Source organism: Benincasa hispida, chromosome 10, assembly GCF_027475165.1.
Source record: "Benincasa hispida cultivar pf3 chromosome 10, pf3_genome.v1.1, whole genome shotgun sequence".
Classification (NCBI taxonomy): Eukaryota; Viridiplantae; Streptophyta; class Magnoliopsida; order Cucurbitales; family Cucurbitaceae; genus Benincasa; species Benincasa hispida.
Window position 1 is genome coordinate 28,834,961 of NC_143487.1, and position 19,882 is coordinate 28,854,842.

The 19,882-nt window shown below is 36.6% G+C and overlaps 2 protein-coding genes across 2 annotated transcripts in view; both read left to right on the forward strand.

Annotated features, from left to right (window-relative positions):
• Positions 1-9,807: 9,807 nt before the first annotated feature.
• Positions 9,808-19,882, forward strand: part of LOC120070828 (uncharacterized) — a 56,365-nt gene continuing 46,290 nt past the window's right edge. The window contains exons 1-9 of the mRNA XM_039022713.2: positions 9,808-10,002; positions 10,436-10,512; positions 10,732-10,831; positions 10,908-11,015; positions 11,433-11,549; positions 11,855-12,005; positions 18,580-18,824; positions 19,032-19,223; positions 19,789-19,865. Of these exons, the coding sequence (XP_038878641.2) occupies positions 9,814-10,002; positions 10,436-10,512; positions 10,732-10,831; positions 10,908-11,015; positions 11,433-11,549; positions 11,855-12,005; positions 18,580-18,824; positions 19,032-19,223; positions 19,789-19,865 (1,256 nt within the window). The 5' untranslated portion in view covers positions 9,808-9,813. The remainder of the gene's footprint in view (positions 10,003-10,435; positions 10,513-10,731; positions 10,832-10,907; positions 11,016-11,432; positions 11,550-11,854; positions 12,006-18,579; positions 18,825-19,031; positions 19,224-19,788; positions 19,866-19,882) is intronic.
• On the forward strand, positions 13,451-14,644 carry LOC150033250 (uncharacterized). Its single transcript, XM_090305858.1, has 2 exons — positions 13,451-13,920; positions 14,232-14,644. Exons 1-2 carry the CDS (start codon positions 13,584-13,586, stop codon positions 14,258-14,260), a joined length of 366 nt encoding a protein of 121 aa, XP_090161984.1. The 5' UTR covers positions 13,451-13,583; the 3' UTR covers positions 14,261-14,644.

The window sequence follows — 19,882 nt, forward strand, 5'->3', positions numbered from 1 at the left end:
TATTGATCACTGGTTTGTGGCGGTCTCCTACGCGAGTTGTATGGAGTGAGGAGTCCTCATAAGAACTTTTGACGAGGTACTTTGGTAATCGGTCGACCTCAGACGCATTCCACTTGAATTTACTTGAAGAAGAGTACAAAATTTTGGTATTTGAAAATGGCGATGATGCTATTAAAATTAGCCAAGTATATTACACAGAGGTTGCAATGATGGGTAAAAACAAGCAAAAGAATGTTGTCGATTGTACTCTATTTGATGATGTTGAAGACATAGATTACTACAACAATCTTGATTTGGGTATAATTATTTGGGAAAGGACACTCGACGCCCTGAAGACTGCACTGAATGACAAGGTTGGTTTATACAAGGAGAAGGTGAGGGGAAATAAAAATTATGTTGTGAAGTATTCGCTCCGTGGATTTCCCCAAACATTCCAGGTAGATGTTCCTTAACTTAACTTTATCTTTGTTTTAACATTAACATAGTTATAAATACGAGTTTTTTGGATTTAGATATGGATGTATGAGATCCTATCATCAATAGTAGGGAACATTGCCACTCGAAAGAGCAAGGTAGTTGTGCCTCGTATATTACGATAGTCATGCTCCCACTTGGTGTCATTCAAAGCATTCGAGAGAGACATTTTTTAGTCTCAAAATGTAAGTGTAAACTATCTAGCCACAATATGTTTATTCGGTTGTTAAATGTATACTGACCCTCTTACGAGGTTCCTTAATGCAGACAAAAGCCAAAGAGGGTCTTGTTATGTCCGATGCTGAGAAGGAGTTTTGGAATACCCCAATTGATAAACGGGCCGTAAGACAAGCACACTCCAACACCGAGAGTTCAGAGAGCTCTAGCAATTCAAAGAGTGGCAGTAGTTCAGAGAATAGTTCAGAAGGTGGGGAAGGTGAACAACAGGGTAATTCAGAAGGTGGAGTGAGGGACGACGAATCTGATGGGGACCAAAACATCCATCAGCCTACTTACACTCCTAACAAGGATATGTTTCATGATGTGCTAGTGGGTGACGTACGTCTTGAACCTAAGAAGGAGTGTTTTTTCCTAGAGGAGGATCATTCTGAGCATGAAGTTTCGGGTCGTAGCGAGGGAGGCAATGTTGATCCTAATGTATATTCGTACCTGCAGAGCATTGACAACTCAATATCGAGCTTGGATGCTCGTGTATCGAACCTGGAGATGGACACGAGACATCAAAGCACAATTTTCAACTATCTTTTCTCTATTATAGTCTATGAAGGGTTCCACGGTGTTTGAGGCGACGAGGTCCCCCACTCCACAGATAGGCCATGATGCCACCATGTCCCCCATCCCGACTCTATCTCGGTCACCCACCGAACCTGTATGTAGATCACTTACCTCACCTCCAGCTAAGGCACCTACCCCACCTCCACCTAAGTCACCTTTCCCACCTCCACCTATGTCACCTAACCCACCTCTACCTCTCAATTCATCTGTACAGTTTGATATCATGGCCTCCTCTGACATCATACATCCCGATTCACAAGTATGATCATTTTATGATTCGAAAATTTCTTTCTTCATATTTTTTATTCGAAATGTTCACCATTTTGTTATATTTTTGTAGCTTATGGTCGAGAGTAGAAAAATAACACGTAAGAGAAAGGCCGTTGATAAATACACACCTCCCATCGAACCAAAAAAAGAAGAAAATTAAGGTTCAACTTCCTTTAGATCGTCAAAATATTAAGTACCCTCTCCCTGAGGTACCTACGATACAGTTTAAAGTGAAAATCCAATACTCCTTAGAGCATAAGGTTCCAGTTGTATTGAAGGAAATGATGAACTGGATTGCCGATAAGAATACGAACAACGAGGTTTGAGAAAATACAGTTTGTGTTAGAGTGTAATAACATAAAGCGGAAGTAACAAGGATCAATAAGCATTTAAATTCACTAATTTTGGTAGAAACTAAAGTATACTCATCTAAATAAGAGGGTTTTAGATCATACCTTTGTAGAACTCTTCAAGATCTTGATCAAACAACAACAATCTTCTCTAAAGATCACCATGAACCGCCTCAAGATCTTCCCCACTATCCTCTTGGAGCTTTAGACAGAGTTGTGGGACTCAAGAACAGCTTGAAACAATGTAGAACAGATGGAGAAGCTCACAACACCCAGTTTTGAAGAACTCTTTAACCGAAATTTTCTCTAAAAAATTCTATAGATTGCATATCCAAATCATTCCATTCTTCTTTATTTATTGCAGAAGAACATGCAAAGAAGAAATGTGCATGGCTTGCAACTCATACTTGGAGTTTAATGAAGAAGAGGATGTGGGCTTTGTGTGAGCATGAAGAAGATGATAATGGAAAATCTAATATTTTCATTTGTGCATGTAATCCAATTTTCCAATTTTTCTCAAAATCAAAATTTGATTTCAAAATCCATTTTGATTTTAAAACTAAAAAATTAATTTTCTAAAATTAATTTCATAGAATAATTTAAATAATACTAATTAATTTAATATCAAATATTAAATTAATTTTTGCACATAACCATCTTCATATATTTAAATCATATTTAAATATATATTCTCCTATTCCGTTTAATTTTAATTTGAAAGTTCCAAATTAATTTCTCAAGCTACTCTAAAGCTTAACCATGTACGAGCTAATAGGGGGACCTCACGGACCTACAGATCATGGGCTCCAACGATTCGAGATTAATCGGCTAAACTCTTTAGACCGATCTAACCCCCATTCGTTAACTAATGAGACACTCCACTATAGCCCATAGTTGAACTCCCCTCACTATAGATATATTATGTCTACTTTATAACCATAATTAGTAAGTCGATCCTTCATAGGTTGTTCGTAATCACAGTTGGGTCAATATAACCGTTTTACCCCTATGAATACATCTTACTCCTTAAGTTCCCACTGACCCTCAAATGAACAATTCTGATTCATAATCTCTATGAATCAAATCCTTTCTCTATCATGAGAAGGCGGAGTCCCGATTGTTCAAGACCTGGAATCAGTACTTAAGAGAACAACTTATCTGCTAACCCTAAATCGGGCAGGAGTGAATTCCATCTTGCAAGGCTATGTCCCCAGCTATTCATTCCGTCTTATCCTCAAATAGGAAGCTTATTGAGCAGTGCTGTTGAGCCAACCCTCACCTATGCAAATCTAAGGATAATCCAAAATAAACAGGAGTTCATAGTTAGCTCAGGATTAAGATCGAGTTACTTAGGTCATCTAAGTGAAATAGTCAGTTCGGCCAGTATCCAAGTCCTTTTTCCAGGAGTTGACCAAACCAAGTTCATGGGTTGAGTGTGACGTAATTTACGATCCTTGTCCTTTTTACCAAGTACATATAGTATACTCCCCTCTTCTAACATATATCTTGTTCTGGATGTAGACCCTAAATATCCTATTTCAGTTCATAAAAGATAAATTCTATAGGCGATCAAACATGTGTATGACCAGCTTCATCATCTTGCCAATTAGAATAACAGTAACCATTTATTGCACTTCTGAATAGGAATACGTTGGTTGACTATTATGTGTTTTTAATGTTCTTTTCGCCATGTAGAGTCACCTAAATTCTTGAGATGGAGTCTACAAATATATTAAAAACAAGTCGACTTTGCATGCTGCCGTAGCATGGGAGGAAGAAACGTTTCCAGATTATGTCATGGGTAAATTCGATGTCAAATGGTCAGATGTGGACTTCGTGTATACGACAACAAACATCGACCAACATTGGATGTTGATTGCATTCGATCTAAATAAAGGCTGGTTGTTCGTATTTGATTCACTACCATCCATGACATTGAAGAAGAAGCTGGAGTCTTTCCTTGAACCGTTGACTTACACCCTACCATCGCTTCTTCACTACTGTGACTTGAAACGTTGGAAGCCAGACATAGAAATGTCTCATTGGAAGATATCCCGACCTGCCTCTACGAACACATAATAGGGGTCGTTAGACTGTGGAATATTTGTTGTAAAATTCTTAGAACATTTAGTGACTAGTAGTGCTCCATTTGTAATCACTCAGGAGAAGATAAGTGACTATAGGATGCAATTGGCATGTCAATTGTGGACGAACACTTCATATTATTGACGTACATGTATATTATGTATATTATGTATATTATTGATGTAATTTTACTAACATGTTATTTAAATTATTAATGAATTACATGAGAAGTGGGGGCATCCCTGTGCAAAAGGGTTTGTATAAGATTGGACCACGAAATCAGTCACTCTTACTTTATAACACTGTTTACTGTTTAAGACTGACTATTTCAAAGGGATGGCCTAGGCAACTTGACCTTAATCCTAAGCTAACTATGAACTCCTATTTATTCAAGATTATCCTTAGATTTGCATAGATGAGGGTTGGCTCAATAGCGCCAGCTCAATAAACTCCCATTTCTGAGGTAAGACCGAATAGATAGCTGGGGACATAGGGTACAAGAAGGAATTCACTCCTACCCGATTTTAGGGATAGTAGAGAGGTTGTTCCTTTAAGTGCTGATTGAACGAGGGACCCCATCCTCTCATTGGCCCGAGAGGGACCCGGTTTGTTGATTTGATCACAAATCAATTGTTTCATTACGTGGGACCCCAAGGAACCTCTCAAGGCTCGGAGTAGGGACCCGGATTTGTTGATTTGATCACAAATATTACGAATAACCTGTGAAGGGTTCAGTGGGATTAATTATGGTTATAGTCGATCTGGAGTAAAACAGAGATTTGACCCAACCGTTATTACGAATAACCTGTGAAGGGTTCACTTATTAATTATGGTTATATCGAGTGGACATAATATATCTATAGTGAGGGGAGTTCAACTATGGGCTTTAGTGGAGTGACCCATTGGTTAACGAATGGGGATTCATTCGGTCTAATGAGTTTAGCCAATTAATCTCAGATCGTTGGAGCCCATAATCTGTAGGTTCGCGAGGTCCCCCTACTAGCTCGTAAATGAATTAGCTTTAGAGTATCGTGATAAGTTAATTTCAAACGTTCAAATTAGAATTAAGGGAATTAGTAATTATATGAGATGGAATTAGTAATTATATGCGTTTAATTTTAAGAATTAAACGGAATTGGAGAGTTAATATTTAAATATAATTTAAGTATATGAAGGTGGATTTGTGTAAAATTAATTTAATATTTGATATTAAATTAATTAGAATTATTTAAATTATTTAAATAATTATTTATTAATTTTATTAGAAAAATTAATTTTTGAAATTAATTTTTGAAATTAATTTTGTAAAATTAATAATATTTTCAATTTTAGAAAATAAATTGATTTATGAAATCAATTTGAAAAAGTTGAAAAGTTAGATAAACACACAATGGATATTTGGTTTAACCCATTATCACCTTCAAGTTGCTCACACAAAACCCATTTCTTTGGCTTCAATAACTGATGCGTTATGAATATGATGAAATAATGGTGTATATTGCGATGGTGGTGTATGCGTTGCACATGCAAGTTTTCCTAGTAAAATCCAAGGCTAAATCCTACTAGGTTACCTAGTAAGCCCAGGGTCGAACACAGGGTCTACTTGAGACGATATGCGACGGCAGGTTTGATTCCTTTGTGGTGACAAACAAAACTATAAGTTGGTTGGAATGTTTGTTTAAAGTATAAATCCTATGCAGCGGAATTGAGAAAAGAGTTAATAACAGCGAAAGTTACAATGAGTATGCGGAGAACGGATTGAGAAGGGATTTACCTAACACTTCCTAAGATTGCATTCAAGTTATGCGATCATACTACACACATTCAACAGCTTATCATCTCTCAATGCAAATGCTATAGTTCCTAATTTTAGGACTCATGCGATGTATATGATAGCAACTAGAACTTATCTCTAAGTTTCTATCTTTTGCTTATGCGGTTCTAATCTGACTTTCTCAAGCCTAGATTCTAACCTAACTCTCTCAAGTCTAGGTTCTTTCTTTAGACTACTCTATCAAAGTATCTCTAAAGGGTGATGGACGCATACATAAGACAAGATGATCGCATAAAATGAAGATCTTAGGTCATGCTAGTTAAGTGCCTCTAAACCCATTCGAAAGTTTAGTTACTCATGCGCATTGTGAAGAGATTAAACAAATGTAGAGGTGCAAATTCTATTTTATAATTAAAATCAGAATACATAACAAAAATGAAAAGTAGGGATAGTGAGCCTGGTAGCAATGTCTTGCTTCCCGAGGCTATTACACTGTGTTTTACTCTACTCTGCCCAAAATAATGTTCTTGCTTTTGCAAGAGTCGGCCCTCTCTTTGTTCCCAATGCTTCCCGACAGTCTCTCGAGCTGACCAGGAACGATTTTTCAGCATCTTCTCTCTTCGCTCACCTCCGCCTCCTAAGTATAAGAATTATAGACTAATAGCTATCTATGAACTATCTCTATGTATATGGCAGATGGGAACTTCAAAATTCTGAACTCTTTTAACGAAGGTGGCCTTTGGTATTTATAGAGCTTCAGGGTGAAGAGCTTTTCTCTCAAATGATTGCAATGATGGAAAGTCATTAAATCTCTGTCTGATACATCGATTAATGGTCACCGAAAAGTTGAGTGTACTTGCTATAATGTGTCGTTAATGGCTTGTCAACTAAATTCGGATTCGACCGTCATCAACTTTCTGTTCCATCATGATTTATTAAGCTTTCACCTTAATGCGCCGTCTTTATGCAGCCGCTTTCTTGAGCAGATCTTTGCTTGCATACGATCGTATAACTTTGCGGTCGCAATCTTCTAATACACTCAGGCACTTCATTCCTTGGATCGAATTTTGCTTTGCGCCAACGCATTTTCCTGCACAAAAATACGTAAATTAGCTGCTTTAATGCGATGGGCGCATGCGATCGCAACGTTCTCAACTTAATGCTTTTGGACACGATTTTACATATTTTTACCGTCGCAATCCTACATTGTTTTATATCTTTGCATTGTAATAACGTGCATTTCTGCCTGTTATCAATAACTCCAAGCATGAGCTGCATCTCATGCATCCATCTTCATTGCATGATAGTTTGCAATATATTGAGAAGATTGGAGTGAAATTAAGGTAATTCAATCGATAGAATTTTTGCTGAAAAATTCGTGTGAAGAAGATGTTCTTCAAGTGGGTTGCTGCTGTGAGCTCTTCTCCAAATTCCCTTTTTTCAAGCTTATTTTGAGTCTCATAACTCAATCTAGAGTACCAAGAGAATAGTGGAGAAGATCTTGAGGTGGTTTACAACAAGATTTGGAGAAGTTTGCAGCTGAAAATCTTAATTTCAACTCTAATGACTCCAAATAAATTATAGACTCTTGAGAACACATAAAAGCTCATCAAACAAGAGCCAATTACAAATTTAATTGAGAAATCAAAGAGAAATAAAATGCCAAAACACAGAAAACCATATCACTACACCCGTTTCATATATATCATGAAAAACACCCACTAGCACCAAAATTAAACCGAATTGAATGCTTAAATGATGCTCTGATTCCAATTGTTGGATTGTATCAGCAAGCAGCGGATGTAACAAGCATTAATAAACACTCTAATTCATTAATTTTGGCAGAAACTAAAGCATGCTATTGCAGAAATAAATGGGTTTCAAGTCACCTTTATAGAACTCTTGAAATCTCTGAAAATGTCTCATTTCAGTGAAAGGGTACTTGACCACCCTACGGTGACATTTGTCCTGCCTCACTTAAACATCATTGCAAAATAGATGTCACTAAGGGTACATTAGACTATTTTGCTAAAAATTGATTGGTTGTCTTAGTGGTTTAGTGCAAATAGACTAATATAAATAATTTGTATGTTTTCAAAAAATTTATTTCAATGGCTACCGCTACTTTGAATCTGCTCGCTGCTGATAAATTAACGGGCGAAAATTATGCTTCTTGAAAAAACATGATCAACAATTCTAATCATTGATGACCTTCGTTTTGTCCTTATGGAGGATTATCCTCCCATTCCAACTCCAAATGCTGCTCGAAATGTTCGAGAAGCATACGAGCATTAGACATAGGCAAACAAAAAGGCCCGAGCGTATATCTTGGCTAGTCTTATTGAAGTCTTGACCAAGAAGCATGAGTCCATGCTCACGCACTACAAGAATTCTGGGCTTTAATGTCGGTTAACTGACATTAAAAGGCTTTAATGTCGGTTGACAACCAACATTGAAGATCGTGTTATAAAAGGTCTTCAATGTTGATTGTATTTAATGTCGGTTTAAAGCTGACATTATAGATGACCAAGATTTTAATGCCAATTATCTTCAATGTCAGTTGCAATTGTCTGATATTAAATGTCTGTCATCTTTTTGTTATATATATATATATATATATATTCTACTTACTTGCAAATCAATATACCTTTACATGCACAAAATAAAATCGTAATCGCTTCAATCATTCACTATTACATTATCTATTCACCTTGTTTGATGATACAATACAACAATACAAGAAGAAATGAATTTTTTCCCTACTTATTTCCGCTTAAGCCTCCACTTGTCAAACTCACTACTCTCTACTTAATCAGACTCATCCAAAGCTTGCACTCTTTGAAATTCTGTCTTAGCCTTAGCTGACAGGAACTATTGAGCCCTCTTCATTTTACCATTTTTTATGATGCATAAGCTTGTGATTGTTTATTAGCTTATGATGTTGATTCAGCCTGCTCACACAAGTCTAGAAGATCCAATGTCTGCACCACCAACAAAAAAAAAAAAAAAAAACTTATAAAGAATATTTTAAACTTACCAAGCATGTTTGTAATTAGCAAGGGAGGAGTAACAAAAATCTAAAAGTGAGTCAGTAAAAATTGAACCAATATTAATCTAAATTACTTTCTTCAACCAATTTGTAGTCAAATGGATTTAACCATGAAAAAATTTCATAAATAGCTAGGGGAAAAAAAAATTCCCCTAGGACTATTTCTTGTAATCCAGTGCTAGCTACCAAAATAATTGTATTTAACTGGATTTAACCCTTAAGGGCATTTTTGCTATTTAAAATATAAAAGTATTTTCTATAATTAACCCGAAAGAAAAATATGTTTTAAGATAATAATATAGAAATCCTAAATTGGGCACCTCTATAAACTACAAAACAATATACAATATACTATTTATACTTTAAACAAAATGGGCTATAAGAGGGATGGTTTATGTCCTCATTTTATCCTTACAATTTTTCATAATTTCTATTTTATCATTCGTCACAACTATCTAGGCTGAGGTAGTTATACTTGAAGTGGTGTATTCTTTAATATATGGACGTGATCTAAACTATAAATGTGAAACTTCACGATCTAATAGTAGAGATTTGTTTGAAAAAACAATCACGTCTTACAACTATTCGAGTTAAAATAGTATATCTTTTCATGTAGGAGCATGATGTAGACCATAGATATGAAGAATCACGAGCTAATTATAAAGATATGTTTAAACAAATAGTCATGTCAAGTGTAACCTTCGGTTGAAGGAGTATAACTCATGTATGAAGTGTGTAATATATATGAAACATCAGTATCTACTGTGGAGATATGCTTAAACAAATAATCACGTATTTTGTATTTAAAAATTTTATTTTATTTTTTATTTTCAAGTAGTTACCTAAAACCATATGAGTAAATAGTGTTAAAAAAAAAACTTGATAAATTAATTATAATTTTTGTTAAAAAAAAAAAAAAAAATTATGATCTTTTTAATCTTTTTTTTTTTTTTTTACTAAAATAAACTATACATTTCAGTTTATATATAAAGATGGAAATTCAAAGAGTAAAAATAATGGTTTCTCAGCTCTCGCAACCAACAAAAAAGTCACCTCCGTCCCTCATTTTCTTCGCTTCATCTTTCTTCTTCCCATCAGTCTCCCAGAAGCAGAAGACTCGACAGCAAGCATCGACCATGTTTCTCACTCGAGGAGGAGGGATGGCCTCTCGTTTGCGTTTCTCAATTTCCATTTTACTGTTACAGGCGAGCTTGTTTTTCCTTCTCTTGCGTCTTTGATGGTTTTTTTGGCTCTTGAATTTGACTTCATGTTCGGGGATTAGGTTTAAAGTGATTAAATCTTTCAAATTCCATCTCATCTTGATTCTAATGGTTTCAAATCAGTATCCGAGTGCTTATTTCCGAATTGTACTTTAGTGATCTCTTACTTCACTTGATGATCATTTCTCCTCAAGTATCAATGGATCAAGTAAACTTGACTTGGAAGTGAAAATGGATTATGGGAGTGTGTGTTTATGGGGGAATTAGAGGCCACGTGTGCTTTATGATCTTTGAAATAATTGATCGCATTCTTCTCTCGGTTATGGTGCATATTATTTGGTGATGCTTCACCTGGTTGGTGTGTGTATGTGCGTGCTTTCAAGTCGTTAAAGTGGATATAATTCTTTTGTTGGTGTAGATGATCTTCCTTGCATCTATGCTGATAGGAGGGGAGGCTGATTTATCTGTCCATGCGCGTTCCGGTTTTACTTCCGGGTAAGGTCATCATTATCAGGCCACCGACTATATTACAAGTCAATAGGGTACCCGTGTAGAATGTGGATTTCTGTTTTATTTTGTAAATTTCCCTTTATGCTCTTTTTAGTTTTTGAGATCCAAGGTTTAGTTGATGTCTACTGTTGATACTAATTTCCTAACAACAGAGTTGGTATGGGATGAATTTGACTTTATGTATTGGCAAATTGTTTCTGCCAGGGAGAGACATGCAGCAGAGTACTGTGCTATGTATGATATATGTGGAGCACGCAGTGATGGGAAGGTTCTGAACTGCCCTTATGGTTCGCCATCCGTGAAGGTCTTTATCTTTAAGCTTATTTAGGATATCCGTGCAGAACTGTTCTTAAATGACCCCTGTATTCTTTTCTCTGCAGCCTGATGAGCTGTTCTCAGCAAAAATTCAAAGCTTGTGTCCTACAATAAGTGGAAATGTTTGTTGTACTGAGGCTCAATTTGAGACATTACGGTCACAGGTTCAACAAGTAGGGCTCATCTCCCATATTTGAAATTTGATGATACATTGCTGCATTTAATGATCATTTCTTAATGAAATTGAGATACAGAATTGTATGGACGGATCAAAAAAGGTGTGGTGAAGGAATTGATTATTTTTTAGCATCAGAATTTTTTGGGCATGATTATCTCCTGTTCCTTGATAGTTTAGGAGCACGAGGCATATATATGAATATGATACTATCTTCAAGCTTTTCTTAATTAAGCGACTATCCATCTCTTTGAATGTACTGTTTCTTGTCATGTTGTACTCTTGTGTGCAAAATGCTAGCTGCTTTATAGCTTGTAGATGCTTGCCACCTGATATAGAATGGGTTTGCTAAGTGTGTGGCTTCTGTTTTTTCCCCCCTCTCTTTCATAAACACAATTGTTTCCATTAACTGCAGGCTATTCCACTTTTTGTGGGCTGTCCAGCATGCTTGAGGAATTTCCTAAATCTTTTTTGTGAGCTTTCCTGCTCTTCAAGGCAGAGTTTATTTATTAATGTGACGTCCATTGCTGAGGTAAAGCATGCTGGTTAGCTTTTACTGTAGTGCTAGCAATTGTTCAATAGTATCATTACTGATAGGACAATATAATTCTGAAATAAGAGCATTGATGAATGAATGTTTTCCATGGCTAGATGGGCAGTTTCACTTTTATACTAGTGTGTTATCATTATGAAAACTCAAAAGTCAGTCATGAACCATAAAACTTTCTTCAGGTTTATACATTATGAATTGAGATATTTCTAGCTGCCTTCCTTTGAATTATGATGCAATTAGTAACTAGGTAATGAGCTATCTTCACAAATGATGACTATGCATAGGTTGGTGGAAGTATGACTGTGGACGGCATTGACTACTATGTAACTGAGAAGTTTGGAAAAGGTCTTTACGATTCCTGCAAGGATGTTAAATTTGGTACAATGAATACGCGGGCCTTAGATTTTGTCGGTGGTGGTGCTAAAAGTTTTGAAGGTAATATTTCTTGTTTTGAGATCATCATCATAAAATGTGTTCTTTATATATTGATGCGTCTGTTATCTATTTAAAAAATTGCTCACCTATATTTGTTTTACATTGTTTGATATTATTTTTTCCTTTGTAAAGGGAAACAATTTCATGAATGAAATGGGGAGAATAAAAACTCCTAAAAGCACAAAGAGGTACATTAAAATAAAGCTTTCCAATTGGAAATTACAATAGTAAGACTAATCATCAAAAAGACAGAAACTTGTGCACCAGTAAAGAGCATGAAATACAAGTCCAACGAACCATCAAAATTTGATGAAGAGTCCTTGAAATCTCCCATTGCTTTCACATCAAAGTGTGCAAGAAAAAACCATGTTGAAAGCCAACCACAACATTTTCTTCACACCATGGAAAGGATGACCCACAAAGATGGAAGCAACAACATCTATTACTGGACAGTCATTGACCAAAAGCATCCAAAATTATAAACCAATAACGAGAAGCAAAAGAGCAGGGGGCAAAAAGATGGCATGGATATTCATCACTAGGAAGACACATCACATACCAAGAAGGAAAAAGGAAAATATAAGACATTCTCCTTTGTATGCGATTGGCGGTGTTGGTACTTCCATGACTAAGTTCTCATAAGAAAATTTTAATTTTCTTTGTATAAGGTTCCCTCCAAATCATCAAATAAAGGTTATAAAGAGATGTATCTTTAGCATGTTTTAAGTCCTCCATCAATGAAAAAACTGTTAAAGGTTTTATAGGATCTGGAGGACATATCTATGAATCATTAATATTCCTTAGATTAACTAAGGAGAGAAGATGAGGAGGGAGACTGGCCCATTCATCAACTACATTGTCATTTAGGTTTCGATGAAAACTCAAGTTCCAAAATGAGTCATTACTCCTACAACAATTTGATATTATTAATTTACTTTATCAATTCATTTTTCATAATAAACCAAGCTTTGTTGATTGTGTTATAATTCTATAGTTTGGGTTTTCCATTCTTGTAAATATTTTGTGATATTTTCCTTTTCTATGCTTTGTACACTTGTATATATTCATATCTTTGGTGAATGAATAATGCATTCTGATTCTTTCTCAAACCTAAGAGTTTTACATGGTATCAGAGCTTTCTAAATAAACTTAGGGTTTTGTGAACCTTAGGGTTTGAGAATTTAGAACCTGTTTGTGATACGTCTAGGGTTTTATGGAGAGGTGAGTTTACACTTTTGCTCACAGTTGTCGTCGTTAGTCGCCGCTGCCGAAAAAAAAGCTGTTTTTTTCGACACCGCCCAGTCCAACGAGGAGCCCAACCGCCGATCTACAAAACCCCAAAGTCCGGTTGCCATCTGACGCGCTGTTGTTCCATCTTGCCGTCCGTTCACGCGCCGGCGCGTGTAGGCGCGTGCGCCGTTGTTTTTCGTCTGTCTTTTGTGGGTTTCCTCAGTGTTGTTGGCTCTTCTTGGTGGTGTGTTTGTTTGGGATATATAAATATACTCACTGTTTGTAAAGACATCTCTTCGGTAAATTAGGGTTTGATCCTCTGCTGTCCGGTGTCTATTTTTTGAGGTAATGGCTGATAAGAAACCAGTAATGTCTGAAATTGTTCCAATGGTGTCAAAAGTAACTGAACACAAGTTGAATGGATCCAACTACTATTCATGGAGATCAAATCCAGGAGGTGTTGTTTGCTATTATTGTCATAAACCTGGCCATACGAAATGTGAATGCAGAAGATTGTTGAATAAGGGTCAGAGGATGTCATCACCCTCTGCATATGTCGCCTCTACTCCTGATAATCTTGACAAGTCAATTACGATTTCTGCAGAGGAGTTTGCTAAATTTCAGCAGTATCAAGAGTCATTGAGGGCATCATTTTTTACTCCCATTACGACCATCGCAGAGACAGGTAACATTTCTAAATGTCTTCTTTCCTCCACGTCAAAATGGGTCATTGATTCTGGCACTATAGACCATATGACAGGTAACCCCAGTTTATTTTCTAACCTTTGTACATCTACCTCTTCACCTAATGTCACTATAGTCGATGGAACTTCCACTCCTGTTTTAGGATCAGGAACCGTCCATCTCACTGAATCAATTTCTTTGTCATCAGTTTTAAATTTACCAAATTTCTCGTTTAATATGATTTCGGTCAGTAAACTCACTCGTGATCTTCATTGTTGTGTCTCATTTTTTCCTTGTTATTGCTTATTTCAGGATCTTACGACGAAACAGACTATTGGTAAAGGGCGGGAATTTGGAGGTCTTTACATCTTTGAACCACAAACACCTACGGCCATCACATGCTCTAGCGTGTCGTCTCCCTTTGAAGAGCATTGTCGTTTGGGTCATCCATCTATCTCTGTGTTGAAGAGTCTTCGTCCACAACTGCAACATTTGTCTTCTTTAGATTGTGAGTCATGTCAGTTTGCTAGATTTCATCGTTTGAGTTCGTATCCTCGAGTCAATAAACGAGCTAGTGCTCCTTTTGAATTAGTCCATTATGATCTTTGGGGTCCATGTCCTGTTGAGTCCAAAGGGGGGTTTAGGTATTTTGTTACATTTGTCGATGACTATTCTCGTGTTACGTGGTTATATTTAATGAAAAGTCATTATGAGTTACTTTCTCATTTTCGTAACTCCCATGCGGAAATTCAAACTCAGTTTAGTGGTACTCTTAAAATCCTACGGAGTGATAATGCTAAGGAATATTTCTCTCATACACTCAAGTCTTATTAGATGCCCATGACATTCTTCATCACTCTTCTTGTGTTGATATTCCATCTCAAAATGGGGTTGCAGAACGAAAGAATCGTCATCTCCTTGAGACAGCCAGAGCTTTGATGTTTCAGATGCATGTTCCAAAATCCTTTTGGGCTGATGCTGTTTCCACAGCTTGTTTCTTAATAAATCACATGCCCTCTTCTATTCTTAAGGGTGAGATACCTTTTCGTACTTTATGCCCCAAGCAACATTTGTTTCCCATTCCACCCAAAATATTTGGTTGTACCTGCTTTGTTCGGGATGTTTGACCTTAGCATACCAAGTTGGATCCAAAGTCCTTAAAATGTATTTTCCTTGGTTATTCCCGTGTTCGAAAGGTGTATCGGTGTTATTGTCCTAGTCTAAATAAATATTTAGGCTCTCCTGATATCACGTTTTTTGAACATACCTCATTTTTTTCACCACCGTCTTTCTCTTCGAATAAGAGTCATGGGGAGCATAAGGAATTAGAGGATGATTTCCTTGTCTACACAGTTATTTCTCTTTCCGATCCTCTTTCTGATTCATTTCTACTTGTGGCTACCTCTACTCTTCCTCCCATCGTTAAGGTCTATACTCGACGACAACCTCCTCCAGTTCCATGCCTTGTACCAGAGTCTTCTTCGTCATTGGATCTAGAAACGGGTGATGATCTTCCTATTGCTCCTTGTAAAGGTAATCGTACATGTGCTCATCCTATTTCCTCTTTTGTTTCATATAACCATTTGTCGCCTTCCACATGTTCATTCATTACATCCTTAGAGTCTATATCCATCCCGAAAATTGTTCACGAGGCTTTGTCTCATCTTGGTTGGTGTGCCACAATGGTGGAGGAGATGACTGACTGCCTTAGATGATAATTGTACGTGGGATTTAGTTTCTCTCCTTGCAGGAAAGAAGGCTATCGGTTGCAAATGGGTGTTTGCAGTTAAAGTCAATATTGATGGTTCTGTTGCTCGGTTAAAAGCGCGCCTCGTAGCGAAAGGCTACGCACAAACTTATGGTGTTGACTATGCTGATACTTTTTCTCCTGTAGCAAAAATGGCATCTGTGAAGTTGTTTATTTCATTAGCTTCAATCAATCATTAGCTAGCCTTTACACCAACTTGATATTAAAAATGCATTTCTTCATGGTAATCTTCAAGAAGAGGTGTATATGGAGCAACCACCAGGGTTTGTTGCTCAGGGGGAGAATGGAACGGTGTGTCGCCTTCGTAAATCCTTGTATGGATTAAAGCAGAGCCCACGAGCTTGGTTTGGTAAATTTAGTCAGGTGATTGAAAGCTTTGGAATGCGGAAGAGCAGGTCAGATCATTTAGTCTTTTTTAAGAGATCTGAGGGTGGTGTCATCTTGTTAGTTCTATATGTGGATGATATTGTGATTACTGGTGATGATGCTTTAGGTATCCAGTCTCTAAAGACCTTTCTTCATAGTCAATTCCATAAAAAAGATTTGGGCATGTTGAAATACTTCTTAGGAATTGAGGTAATAAGAAGCAAGAAAGGAATTCTATTATCACAGAGAAAATATGTACTTGACTTATTGATTGAAACAAGAAAGCTAGGGGCTAAGCCATGTAGTACCCTAATGATGCCCAACTTACAGCTCACAAAAGATGGAGAATTGCTTAAAGATCCTGAATGATATAGGAGGTTAGTGGGAAAACTTAATTACCTTACAGTGACTCGACCCGACATAGCCTATTCAGTAAGTATTGTGAGTCAGTACATGTCATGCCCTACAGTTGATCATTGGGTTGCATTGGAACAGATTCTTTGTTATTTGAAGGTTGCTCCCAGGCGTGGTTTATTATATAAGGATTATGGTCATACGAATATTGAATGTTTCTCAGATACTGATTGGGCAGGATCTAAAGAAGACAGAAGATCAACCTTAGGGTATTGTGTTTTTGTTGGTGGTAATTTGATTTCTTGGAAGAGTAAGAAGCAAAATGTGGTGTCACGTTCAAGTGCAGAATCAGAATAGAGCAATGGCACAATCTGTGTGTGAATTGATTTGGATATATGAACTTCTTGTTGAGTTGGGATTTGAAATCACCACACCGACAAAGTTGTGGTGTGATAATCAAGCAACACTTCATATTGCGTCTAATCCAGTATTTCATGAAAGGACTAAACATATTGAAGTTGATTGCCATTTTGTACGTGAGAAAATTCAGCAAGGGTTGGTATCTACAGGATATGTGAAGACTGGAGAACAATTAGGAGATATTTTCACGAAAGCATTGGATGGAAGACGTATAGATTATCTATGTAACAAGTTGGGCATGATTAACATATATGCTCCAACTTGAGAGGGAGTGTTATAATTCTATAGTTAGAGTTTTTCATTCTTGTAAATATTTTGTGATATTTTCCTTTTCTATGCTTTGTACACTTGTATATATTCATATCTTTGGTGAATGAATAATGCATTCTGATTCTTTCTCAAACCTAAGAGTTTTATAGATTGAATTGAGAAAAAACAGAAAGGAGAAAAACCACAACTTTAAGAGTTTACGAAAAACTGCTGCAGGAGGAATTAACTACAAAATGAGTAATTTCAGGAAGAGCTGGCTAGCGAACGGACCAGGGAGCTGATATGAATTAAGTTAGTGCATAAGTTTTCTCCCATTCTCTTGTTTGTCCTCAAACAGTTCTATTGTTCGTTCTAGCCATACTTTTCAGTTTTCACATCAAAGCTTTGGTTGCATTCATCCAAATATTGTGGGTTCTTCCTGTGATTGGGCCACCCAAAGACCCCTCTAAATTCTCCTTAATGTTGCTATGAACAACCCTGGTGAATCCAAATTCATGTAGCATACCCGTTCAGCATGTAAAATTTAGTCAACTGTGGAAGATGTCGTGCTGATGATCTCCCAAGCTGTCTAACATGTAGAGTTGACATATTGACATTGGCAATACTAAGATTTATGTATGAAGAATTCTTTTTTGGATAAGAATTTATATATGAAGAATCAAAGGCCAAGTTGAGTTTAACTAACGTCTCTAACCCCATCTTGAGGAGTGTTGATGATCGGCTTGTCTCATCTATATGAGCACAGGTGATGTCTTACGGATTTCTCACTGTTTTTCCTTCTTCATTGTTTAGTATACATTATATTTTCTCAGATTCTTTTAACCTTTTGTACCACTGTTCCAAAGACTGATTACTCATGTTATTGTTGAGTGTGATAGTGGATTATCTGCCAATGTTACTCTTGGTTAATTATTTCTATGTATAAAAAGTGATGTTACTGTTATTAGTGAGTGCTATGTTTCTAATGTAAGGCAATCAAGAAAGACAGTATTCCAAGTTTCCAACTGTTATTTGCTGGTTATCAAATTTAAATATTTGTATCATGCCACCAATAGGCCGTCCAAGTCACCCGTACATTTTATATACATGCTAGGAGGGGTAGGAGAAAGATCACTGATGGTTAGTTGAGGAAGGATGGGAATGTAATCCTAATTATGTTAGCGTAAGATTGAGTTGGGATCAGTTTCAATTGGTTTAGACGATTAGGACACAGAAGTGATGGGCAGAAAAGAGAAGGAACGAGAATTAGAAAGGTTTAAATTTGGTGTCTGAGAAGGCTCATAGACTTTTGGATATCCTGTAAGATAGTACCCAATAGCTGAATCAGTATCATGTTAAGTATCCATAGGCTCGTAATCAATTCGACTGAATAGATTTCTGCTGGTTATTTTTCTGATGCAGAATGTAGAATATTTTTCTTTGTTTCTGCTTGATAATGAAGTCTTAAACTCTTATTAACATTTTGTATGCATTTTTTGTCAGAATTTTTTGCATTTCTTGGTCAGAAAGTAGCCCCTGGTTTTCCTGGATCACCTTATGCCATAAATTTTAAAGTGAACCCTTCAAAGTCATCTCAAATGGAGCTTATGAACGTGTCTGTTTATTCATGTGGTGACACTTCACTGGGCTGCTCCTGTGGTGATTGCCCTTCGTCTCCTGTGTGCTCTGGCTTAGAACCTCCTCCACCAAAAAGCAATGCCTGCACCATCAATATTTGGTCTCTTAAGGTTGGATTCAAGTTTTGATATCCTAACTTTATGTTCACATATCCTAAATTCATTGGACAATAAACTCAGATACTTGGGCACTAAAATTATTGCAGCTTTTGGAACTTTGGAGTATGGACAGCAACTGTACCATATAAATTATTTCTGCTTAGTGTACTAACTTCTAGCATATTGTTATGAATTTAAGTATCACGTTGATTTGTGCAGATCAGCTGCATTGACTTCTCAATCACAATACTTTATGTTATATTTATTTCCTCATTCCTTGGATGGGCTTTGTTTCATCCTACAAGAGAGAGTAGGAGGTCTTCAGCTAGGGGAGAACCCTTATTAAACATTGGAGACGATGGTGAGATCCAGTCTGTTAACTTGGAAGAGAATGAGAATGGTGCAACAAAGGCAAGTTTCACTGTCATGTTTAATTTAATTTCTTTTATTTTCCATTTCACCTTGGGCATTAGATTTTATTTGTGGTTTCGGTTTGCACAATTACACCACGTTGTTTCATCTTTCTGAATCTTTTCCAAAATATCGTATGTGCGCTGTATGTTTGATAAAACTCCACCCTCCCAAACCCCCAAAAAATAAATTGCTTTAACAATTTTCTTTCGTGGAAAAAACTCCCCATACCTTGGGTGTTATGACACCAGTCAGAATTTTGTTCCAATATTTGAAGATCTTTTGTTCTTTAGGGTCACTATAACATTTGAATTATTTTTAGCATATATTCATTAAAACATTTAGTTGAACGCTTTTGGTTTCCTTAGCAGTGCTCTTATTGTGAATTTTCAGTATTTAATTATTCTAGGCAACAGAGAACCTAGCTTGTGATCTCCTTCTCACAGTTTCTTCACAAGATGGTTGTTCATAGTTTTCGGTGTGGTGTTTTTCATGAATGGAAAGGTCTGTTGCCAATGTTCTATGTTCTAATTTGCCCTTATTCATTTTTTACTTGTATCTTCAGGAGCATGGGGTGCATCTTACATTGAGGAATGGTGTTCAACTTTCCACTATTCAAGGATACATTTCTAACTTTTATAGGTGAATGTCTTGTCCTC

Bases quoted from the DNA above. Each gene is read 5' to 3' on its own strand.
- LOC150033250 (XM_090305858.1), top strand. From the start codon at position 13,584: ATGGCTGATAAGAAACCAGTAATGTCTGAAATTGTTCCAATGGTGTCA. The intron at 13,921-14,231 runs GTAACATTTCTA...TGCTTATTTCAG, and splicing joins TACGACCATCGCAGAGACAG to GATCTTACGACGAAACAGAC.